The 10,664-nt window shown below is 54.7% G+C and overlaps 1 protein-coding gene across 7 annotated transcripts in view; it reads left to right on the top strand.

The window, feature by feature from the left end:
* The first annotated feature begins 461 nt into the window (after positions 1–461).
* The window catches only part of DNHD1 (dynein heavy chain domain 1), a 135,116-nt gene continuing 124,913 nt past the window's right edge, over positions 462–10,664 (top strand). For all 7 annotated transcript variants that reach the window (XR_011363107.1, XM_069969284.1, XM_069969285.1 and 4 more), the window contains exons 1-2: positions 462–525; positions 5,964–6,078. Coding sequence is in view for 6 of the 7 variants with exons in the window: in XM_069969284.1 (XP_069825385.1) it covers positions 5,988–6,078 (91 nt within the window). In the remaining variant the exon portion in view is untranslated. The remainder of the gene's footprint in view (positions 526–5,963; positions 6,079–10,664) is intronic.

Genomic DNA, 10,664 nt, shown 5'->3' with positions numbered 1-10,664 from the left:
TAATGAGTAGTATATACCCCACCACATGCTGTATATACACTGCAGGATATATATATATATAGTAATGAGTAGTATATACCCCACCACATGCTGTATATACACTGCAGGATATATATATATATAGTAATGAGTAGTATATACCCCACCACATGCTGTATATACCCTGCAGGATATATATATATAGTAATGAGTAGTATATACCCCACCACATGCTGTATATACCCTGCAGGATATATATATATAGTAATGAGTAGTATATACCCCACCACATGCTGTATATACCCTGCAGGATATATATATATATAGTAATGAGTAGTATATACCCCACCACATGCTGTATATACACTGCAGGATATATATATACATAACGAGTACTTTCTGCCTCCTGTGTATCTCAGCCTGTCATGTGATCCCAGCATTGTTACTGTTCGGGGAGGGGAGGAGGCGTGTCTATATATAACCCCTCCCCCTGACTACTCAGTGGAGTCCATAGTTACCGAGACGACCGAACTGCAGGAAGGAACGGTGAGTGAGATACAGGGGGGGACCCCAACACTGCTGTATACAGGGGACCCCAACACTGCTGTATACAGGACCCCCAACACTGCTGTATACAGGGGGACCCCAACACTGCTGTATACAGGACCCCAACACTGCTGTATACAGGGGGACCCCAACACTGCTGTATACAGGGGGACCCCAACACTGCTGTATACAGGGGGACCCCAACACTGCTGTATACAGGACCCCCATCACTGCTGTATACAGGACCCCCATCACTGCTGTATACAGGGGACCCCCATCACTGCTGTATACAGGGGGACCCCAACACTGCTGTATACAGGGGGACCCCAACACTGCTGTATACAGGGGGACCCCCAACACTGCTGTATACAGGGGGACCCCAACACTGCTGTATACAGGGGGACCCCCAACACTGCTGTATACAGGACCCCAACACTGCTGTATACAGGGGGACCCCAACACTGCTGTATACAGGGGGACCCCCAACACTGCTGTATACAGGACCCCCATCACTGCTGTATACAGGGGGACCCCATCACTGCTGTATACAGGGGACCCCCATTACTGCTGTATACAGGACCCCCATCACTGCTGTATACAGGGGGGACCCCCATCACTGCTGTATAGAGTGGGACCCCATCACTGCTGTATACAGGGGGGACCCCCATCACTGCTGTATACAGGACCCCCATCACTGCTGTATACAGGGGGGACCCCATCACTGCTGTATACAGGGGGGACCCCCATCACTGCTGTATACAGGACCCCCATCACTGCTGTATACAGGACCCCCATCACTGCTGTATACAGGGGGACCCCAACACTGCTGTATACAGGACCCCCATCACTGCTGTATACAGGACCCCCATCACTGCTGTATACAGGACCCCCATCACTGCTGTATACAGGACCCCCATCACTGCTGTATACAGGACCCCCATCACTGCTGTATACAGGACCCCCATCACTGCTGTATACAGGACCCCCATCACTGCTGTATACAGGACCCCCATCACTGCTGTATACAGGACCCCCATCACTGCTGTATACAGGGGGGACCCCCATCACTGCTGTATACAGGACCCCCAACACTGCTGTATACAGGACCCCCATCACTGCTGTATACAGGACCCCCATCACTGCTGTATACAGGGGGGACCCCCATCACTGCTGTATACAGGACCCCCATCACTGCTGTATACAGGGGGACCCCCATCACTGCTGTATACAGGACCCCCATCACTGCTGTATACAGGGGGACCCCCATCACTGCTGTATACAGGACCCCCATCACTGCTGTATACAGGGAGGACCCCCATCACTGCTGTATACAGGGGGACCCCCATCACTGCTGTATACAGGGGGACCCCCATCACTGCTGTATACAGGACCCCCAACACTGCTGTATACAGGGGGGACCCCCAACACTGCTGTATACAGGACCCCCATCACTGCTGTATACAGGGGGACCCCCATCACTGCTGTATACAGGGGACCCCCATCACTGCTGTATACAGGGGGACCCCATCACTGCTGTATACAGGGGGGACCCCCATCACTGCTGTATACAGGACCCCCAACACTGCTGTATACAGGACCCCCAACACTGCTGTATACAGGACCCCCAACACTGCTGTATACAGGGGGGACCCCCATCACTGCTGTATACAGGGGACCCATCACTGCTGTATACAGGGGGACCCCCATCACTGCTGTATACAGGGGGGACCCCCAACACTGCTGTATATAGGGGGGACCCCAACACTGCTGTATACAGGACCCCCATCACTGCTGTATACAGGGGGGCCCCCAACACTGCTGTATACAGGGGGGACCCCCATCACTGCTGTATACAGGGGGGACCCCCATCACTGCTGTATACAGGGGGACCCCCATCACTGCTGTATACAGGACCCCCATCACTGCTGTATACAGGGGGGACCCCCATCACTGCTGTATACAGGGGGACCCCCCATCACTGCTGTATACAGGACCCCCATCACTGCTGTATACAGGGGGGACCCCCATCACTGCTGTATACAGGGGGACCCCCATCACTGCTGTATACAGGGGGGACCCCCATCACTGCTGTATACAGGGGGGACCCCCATCACTGCTGTATACAGGACCCCCATCACTGCTGTATACAGGACCCCCAACACTGCTGTATACAGGACCCCCATCACTGCTGTATACAGGACCCCCATCACTGCTGTATACAGGACCCCCATCACTGCTGTATACAGGGGGGACCCCCATCACTGCTGTATACAGGGGACCCCCAACACTGCTGTATACAGGGGGACCCCCATCACTGCTGTATACAGGGGGGACCCCCATCACTGCTGTATACAGGGGGGACCCCCATCACTGCTTTATACAGGACCCCCATCACTGCTGTATACAGGACCCCCAACACTGCTGTATACAGGACCCCCATCACTGCTGTATACAGGGGGGACCCCCATCACTGCTGTATACAGGACCCCCAACACTGCTGTATACAGGACCCCCATCACTGCTGTATACAGGACCCCCATCACTGCTGTATACAGGGGGGACCCCAACACTGCTGTATACAGGGGGGACCCCCATCACTGCTGTATACAGGGGGGCCCCCATTACTGCTGTATACAGGGGGGACCCCCATCACTGCTGTATACAGGGGGGACCCCCATCACTGCTGTATACAGGACCCCCAACACTGCTGTATACAGGACCCCCATCACTGCTGTATACAGGGGACCCATCACTGCTGTATACAGGGGGGACCCCCATCACTGCTGTATACAGGACCCCCAACACTGCTGTATACAGGACCCCCAACACTGCTGTATACAGGACCCCCAACACTGCTGTATACAGGGGACCCATCACTGCTGTATACAGGGGGACCCCCAACACTGCTGTATACAGGGGGGACCCCCATCACTGCTGTATACAGGACCCCCATCACTGCTATATACAGGGGGGACCCCCATCACTGCTGTATACAGGGGGGACCCCCATCACTGCTGTATACAGGACCCCCATCACTGCTGTATACAGGACCCCCATCACTGCTGTATACAGGGGGGACCCCCATCACTGCTGTATACAGGGGACCCCCAACACTGCTGTATACAGGGGGACCCCCATCACTGCTGTATACAGGGGGGACCCCCATCACTGCTGTATACAGGGGGGACCCCCATCACTGCTGTATACAGGGGGGACCCCCATCACTGCTGTATACAGGACCCCCATCACTGCTGTATACAGGACCCCCAACACTGCTGTATACAGGACCCCCATCACTGCTGTATACAGGGGGGACCCCCATCACTGCTGTATACAGGACCCCCAACACTGCTGTATACAGGACCCCCATCACTGCTGTATACAGGACCCCCATCACTGCTGTATACAGGGGGGACCCCAACACTGCTGTATACAGGACCCCCATCACTGCTGTATACAGGGGGGACCCCCATCACTGCTGTATACAGGGGGGCCCCATTACTGCTGTATACAGGGGGGACCCCCATCACTGCTGTATACAGGGGGGACCCCCATCACTGCTGTATACAGGACCCCCAACACTGCTGTATACAGGACCCCCATCACTGCTGTATACAGGGGACCCATCACTGCTGTATACAGGGGGACCCCCAACACTGCTGTATACAGGGGGGACCCCCATCACTGCTGTATACAGGACCCCCATCACTGCTATATACAGGGGGGACCCCCATCACTGCTGTATACAGGGGGGACCCCCATCACTGCTGTATACAGGACCACTATCACTGCTGTATACAGGACCCCCATCACTGCTGTATACAGGACCCCTATCACTGCTGTATACAGGGAGGACCCCCATCACTGCTGTATACAGGGGGGACCCCCATCACTGCTGTATACAGGGGGACCCCCATCACTGCTGTATACAGGGGGACCCCCCTCACTGCTGTATACAGGGGGGACCCCCATCACTGCTGTATACAGGACCCCCATCACTGCTGTATACAGGGGACCCCCATCACTGCTGTATGCAGGGGGACCCCCAACACTGCTGTATACAGGACCCCCATCACTGCTGTATACAGGGGACCCCCATCACTGCTGTATACAGGACCCCCATCACTGCTGTATACAGGGGGGATCCCCATCACTGCTGTATACAGGGGGGACCCCATCACTGCTGTATACTGATGTCCTCTCTATAGGGGCCCCTCATGTATATACAGCATTGCTGATGTCCTCTCTATAGGGGCCCCTCATGTATATACAGCATTGCTGATGTCCTCTCTATAGGGGCCCCTCATGTATATACAGCATTACTGATGTCCTCTCTATAGGGGCCCCTCATGTATATACAGCATTGCTGATGTCCTCTCTATAGGGGCCCCTCATGTATATACAGCATTGCTGATGTCCTCTCTATAGGGGCCCCTCATGTATATACAGCATTACTGATGTCCTCTCTATAGGGGCCCCTCATGTATATACAGCATTGCTGATGTCCTCTCTATAGGGACCCCTCATGTATATACAGCATTGCTGATGTCCTCTCTATAGGGGCCCCTCATGTATATACAGCATTGCTGATGTCCTCTCTATAGGGGCCCCTCATGTATATACAGCATTACTGATGTCCTCTCTATAGGGGCCCCTCATGTATATACAGCATTGCTGATGTCCTCTCTATAGGGGCCCCTCATGTATATACAGCATTACTGATGTCCTCTCTATAGGGGCCCCTCATGTATATACAGCATTGCTGATGTCCTCTCTATAGGGGCCCCTCATGTATATACAGCATTGCTGATGTCCTCTCTATAGGGGCCCCTCATGTATATACAGCATTACTGATGTCCTCTCTATAGGGGCCCCTCATGTATATACAGCATTACTGATGTCCTCTCTATAGGGGCCCCTCATGTATATACACTGTATTACTGATGTCCTCTTTATAGGGGCCCCTCATGTATATACAGCATTACTGATGTCCTCTCTATAGGGGCCCCTCATGTATATATACTGTATTACTGATGTCCTCTCTATAGGGGCCCCTCATGTATATACACTGTATTACTGATGTCCTCTCTATAGGGGCCCCTCATGTATATACAGCATTGCTGATGTCCTCTCTATAGGGGCCCCTCATGTATATACAGCATTACTGATGTCCTCTCTATAGGGGCCCCTCATGTATATACAGCATTACTGATGTCCTCTCTATAGGGGCCCCTCATGTATATACAGCATTACTGATGTCCTCTCTATAGGGGCCCCTCATGTATATACACTGTATTACTGATGTCCTCTCTATAGGGGCCCCTCATGTATATACACTGTATTACTGATGTCCTCTCTATAGGGGCCCCTCATGTATATACACTGTATTACTGATGTCCTCTCTATAGGGGCCCCTCATGTTTCTATTCTCTTCCCAGGATGCTTTTCTTCCTGTTGATATAATGGAGTCACCACAGTGGTCGCCCAGGACCCGGCTGCCACCGCTTCCCAGTCACATGACCCGACTGCACACAGGGGGCAGGAGACCATCAGGTGAGCAGAGTCATCAGTGTGATGGATGATGAGATGAGTGATGCTTCTGTCACATCCTCCCCACCTGTCTGCTGTGGAGGATGACACATGGTGTAACAGCAGAATAGTGAGTGCAGCTCTGGAGGATGAGACATGATGTAACAGCAGAATAGTGAGTGCATCTCTGGAGGATGAGACATGGTGTAACAGCAGAATAGTGAGTGCAGCTCTGGAGGATGAGACATGATGTAACAGCAGAATAGTGAGTGCATCTCTGGAGGATGAGACATGGTGTAACAGCAGAATAGTGAGTGCAGCTCTGGAGGATGAGACATGGTGTAACAGCAGAATAGTGAGTGCAGCTCTGGAGGATGACACATGGTGTAACAGCAGAATAGTGAGTGCAGCTCTGGAGGATGAGACATGATGTAACAGCAGAATAGTGAGTGCAGCTCTGGAGGATGAGACATGATGTAACAGCAGAATAGTGAGTGCAGCTCTAGAGGATGAGACATGATGTAACAGCAGAATAGTGAGTGCAGCTCTGGAGGATGACACATGGTGTAACAGCAGAATAGTGAGTGCATCTCTGGAGGATGAGACATGGTGTAACAGCAGAATAGTGAGTGCAGCTCTGGAGGATGAGACATGATGTAACAGCAGAATAGTGACTGCTGCTCTGGAGGATGAGACATGATGTAACAGCAGAATAGTGAGTGCTGCTCTGGAGGATGAGACATGATGTAACAGCAGAATAGTGAGTGCAGCTCTGGAGGATGAGACGTAATGTAACAGCAGAATAGTGAGTGCAGCTCCGGAGAATGAGACATGGTGTAACAGCAGAATAGTGAGTGCAGCTCTGGAGGATGAGACATGGTGTAACAGCAGAATAGTGAGTGCAGCTTTGTAGGATGACACATGGTGTAACAGCAGAATAGTGAGTGCAGCTCTGGAGGATGAGACATGGTGTAACAGCAGAATAGTGAGTGCAGCTCTGGAGGATGAGACATGATGTAACAGCAGAATAGTGAGTGCATCTCTGGAGGATGAGATATGGTGTAACAGCAGAATAGTGAGTGCAGCTCTGGAGGATGAGACGTAATGTAACAGCAGAATAGTGAGTGCATCTCTGGAGGATGACACATGGTGTAACAGCAGAATAGTGAGTGCAGCTCTGGAGGATGAGACATGGTGTAACAGCAGAATAGTGAGTGCAGCTCTGGAGGATAAGACGTGATGTAACAGCAGAATAGTGAGTGCAGCTCTGGAGGATAAGACGTGATGTAATAGCAGAATAGTGAGTGCAGCTCTGGAGGATAAGACGTGATGTAATAGCAGAATAGTGAGTGCAGCTCTGGAGGATGAGACATGATGTAACAGCAGAATAGTGAGTGCAGCTCTGGAGGATGAGACATGGTGTAACAGCAGAATAGTGAGTGCAGCTCTGGAGGATGAGACATGGTGTAACAGCAGAATAGTGAGTGCAGCTCTGGAGGATGAGACATGGTGTAACAGCAGAATAGTGAGTGCAGCTCTGGAGGATGAGACATGGTGTAACAGCAGAATAGTGAGTGCAGCTCTGGAGGATGAGACATGATGTAACAGCAGAATAGTGAGTGCAGCTCTGGAGGATAAGACATGATGTAACAGCAGAATAGTGACTGCTGCTCTGGAGGATGAGACATGATGTAACAGCAGAATAGTGACTGCTGCTCTGGAGGATGAGACATGATGTAACAGCAGAATAGTGAGTGCAGCTCTGGAGGATGAGACATGATGTAACAGCAGAATAGTGACTGCTGCTCTGGAGGATGAGACATGATGTAACAGCAGAATAGTGAGTGCAGCTCTGGAGGATGAGACATGATGTAACAGCAGAATAGTGAGTGCAGCTCTGGAGGATGAGACATGATGTAACAGCAGAATAGTGAGTGCAGCTCTGGAGGATGAGACATGATGTAACAGCAGAATAGTGAGTGCAGCTCTGGAGGATGAGACATGATGTAACAGCAGAATAGTGACTGCTGCTCTGGAGGATGAGACATGATGTAACAGCAGAATAGTGAGTGCTGCTCTGGAGGATAGGCTGGTGTGGTCACCCTCAGTGTGTTTGTGCTCCTGAGCTTCATAGAGAGACTGATTTTCCACCTGTCTTCCCGCGGGAGTGTGGCAGCTCCTAAAAGATGCTTCCAGAAATTATACCTGGGATTCCCGGGCCTCCACCTCCTGAACCAGGACAGGAGTCACCGGGGAGATGTGGGGAGAGCGAGGCCCTAAGGAGTCACAGGGGGAGATGTGGGGAGAGCGAGGCTCTAAGGAGTCACAGGGGGAGATGTGGGGAGAGCGAGGCTCTAAGGAGTCACAGGGGGAGATGTGGGGAGAGCGAGGCCCTAAGGAGTCACCGGGGGAGATGTGTGGAGAGCGAGGCCCTAAGGAGTCACCGGGGGAGATGTGTGGAGAGCGAGGCCCTAAGGAGTCACAGGGGGAGATGTGGGGAGAGCGAGGCCCTAAGGAGTCACAGGGGGAGATGTGGGGAGAGCGAGGCTCTAAGGAGTCACAGGGGGAGATGTGGGGAGAGCGAGGCCCTAAGGACTCACCGGGGGAGAGTGAGGCCCTAAGGAGTCCCCGGGGGAGAGTGAGGCCCTAAGGAGTCCCCGGGGGGAGAGTGAGGCCCTAAGGAGTCCCTGGGGGAGAGCGAGGCCCTAAGGAGTCACAGGGGGGAGAGTGAGGCCCTAAGGAGTCCCCGGGGGAGAGCGAGGCCCTAAGGAGTCACAGGGGGAGATGTGTTGAGAGCGAGGCCCTAAGGAGTCACCGGGGGAGATGTGGGGAGAGCTAGGCCCTAAGGAGTCCCCGTTGGGAGAGTGAGGCCCTAAGGAGTCCCCGGGCGAGAGCGAGGCCCTAAGGAGTCCCCGGGGGAGATGTGCGGAGAGCGAAGCCCTAAGGAGTCCCCGGGGGGAGAGTGAGGCCCTAAGGAGTCCCTGGGGGGAGAGTGAGGCCCTAAGGAGTCCCCGGGGGAGAGCGAGGTCCTAAGGAGTCCCCGGGGAGATGTGGGGAGAGCGAGGCCCTAAGGAGTCACCGGGGGAGAGCGAGGTCCTAAGGAGTCCCCGGGGAGATGTGGGGAGAACGAGGCCCTAAGGAGTCACCGGGGGAGATGTGGGGAGAGCGAGGCCCTAAGGAGTCACCAGGGGAGATGTGGGGAGAGCGAGGCCCTAAGGAGTCACCGAGGAGATGTGGGGAGAGCGAGGCCTTAAGGAGTCACCGGGGGAGAGCGAGGCTCTAAGGAGTCACCGGGGGAGAGCGAGGCCCTAAGGAGTCACCAGGGGAGATGTGGGGAGAGCGAGGCCCTGAGGAGTCACCGGGGGAGATGTGGGGAGAGCGAGGCCCTAAGGAGTCACCGGGGAGATGTGGGGAGAGCGAGGCCCTAAGGAGTCACCGGGGAGATGTGGGGAGAGCGAGGCCCTAAGGAGTCACCGGGGGAGATGTGTGGAGAGCGAGGCCCTAAGGAGTCACCGAGGAGATGTGGGGAGAGCGAGGCCCTAAGGAGTCACCGAGGAGATGTGGGGAGAGCGAGGCCCTAAGGAGTCACCGGGGGAGAGCGAGGCCCTAAGGAGTCACCGAGGAGATGTGGGGAGAGCGAGGCCCTAAGGAGTCACCGGGGGAGAGCGAGGCCCTAAGGAGTCACCAAGGAGATGTGCGGAGAGCAAGGCCCTAAGGAGTCACCGGGGGAGATGTGGGGAGAGCTAGGCCCTAAGGAGTCACCAGGGAGATGTGCGGAGAGCAAGGCCCTAAGGAGTCACCGGGGGAGATGTGGGGAGAGCGAGGCCCTAAGGAGTCACCAGGGGAGATGTGGGGAGAGCGTGTCCCTAAGGAGTCACTGGGGAGATGTGGGGAGAGCGAGGCCCTAAGGAGTCACCAGGGGAGAGCGAGGCCCTAAGGACTCACCGGGGGAGAGCGAGGCCCTAAGGAGTCACCAGGGGAGAGCGAGGCCCTAAGGAGTCACCGGGGGAGATGTGGGGAGAGCGAGGCCCTAAGGAGTCACCGGGGAGATGTGGGGAGAGCGAGGCCCTAAGGAGTCACCGGGGGAGATGTGGGGAGAGCGAGGCCCTAAGGAGTCACAGGGGGAGATGTGGGGAGAGCGAGGCCCTAAGGAGTCACCGGGGGAGAGCGAGGCCCTAAGGAGTCACCAGGGGAGAGCGAGGCCCTAAGGACTCACCGGGGTAGAGCGAGGCCCTAAGAAGTCACCGGGGGAGATGTGGGGAGAGCGAGGCCCTAAGGAGTCACTGGGGGACGTGTGGGGAGAGCGAGGCCCTAAGGAGTCACCGGGGGAGATGTGGGGAGAGCGAGGCCCTAAGGAGTCACCGAGGAGATGTGGGGAGAGCGAGGCCCTAAGGAGTCACCGGGGAGATGTGGGGAGAGCGAGGCCCTAAGGAGTCACCGGGGGAGATGTGGGGAGAGCGAGGCCCTAAGGAGTCACCGAGAGATGTGGGGAGAGCGAGGGCCTAAGGAGTCACCGGGGGAGATGTGGGGAGAGCGAGGCCCTAAGGAGTCACCGAGGAGATGTGGGGAGAGCGAGGCCCTAAGGAGTCACCGAGGAGATGTGGGGAGAG

The sequence above is a fragment of the Dendropsophus ebraccatus genome, chromosome 5 (genome assembly GCF_027789765.1).
Source record: "Dendropsophus ebraccatus isolate aDenEbr1 chromosome 5, aDenEbr1.pat, whole genome shotgun sequence".
In the NCBI taxonomy this organism is placed as follows: Eukaryota; Metazoa; Chordata; class Amphibia; order Anura; family Hylidae; genus Dendropsophus; species Dendropsophus ebraccatus.
Note: the sequence above shows the minus strand (reverse complement) of the source record. Positions and strands in the feature narration are given on the sequence as shown.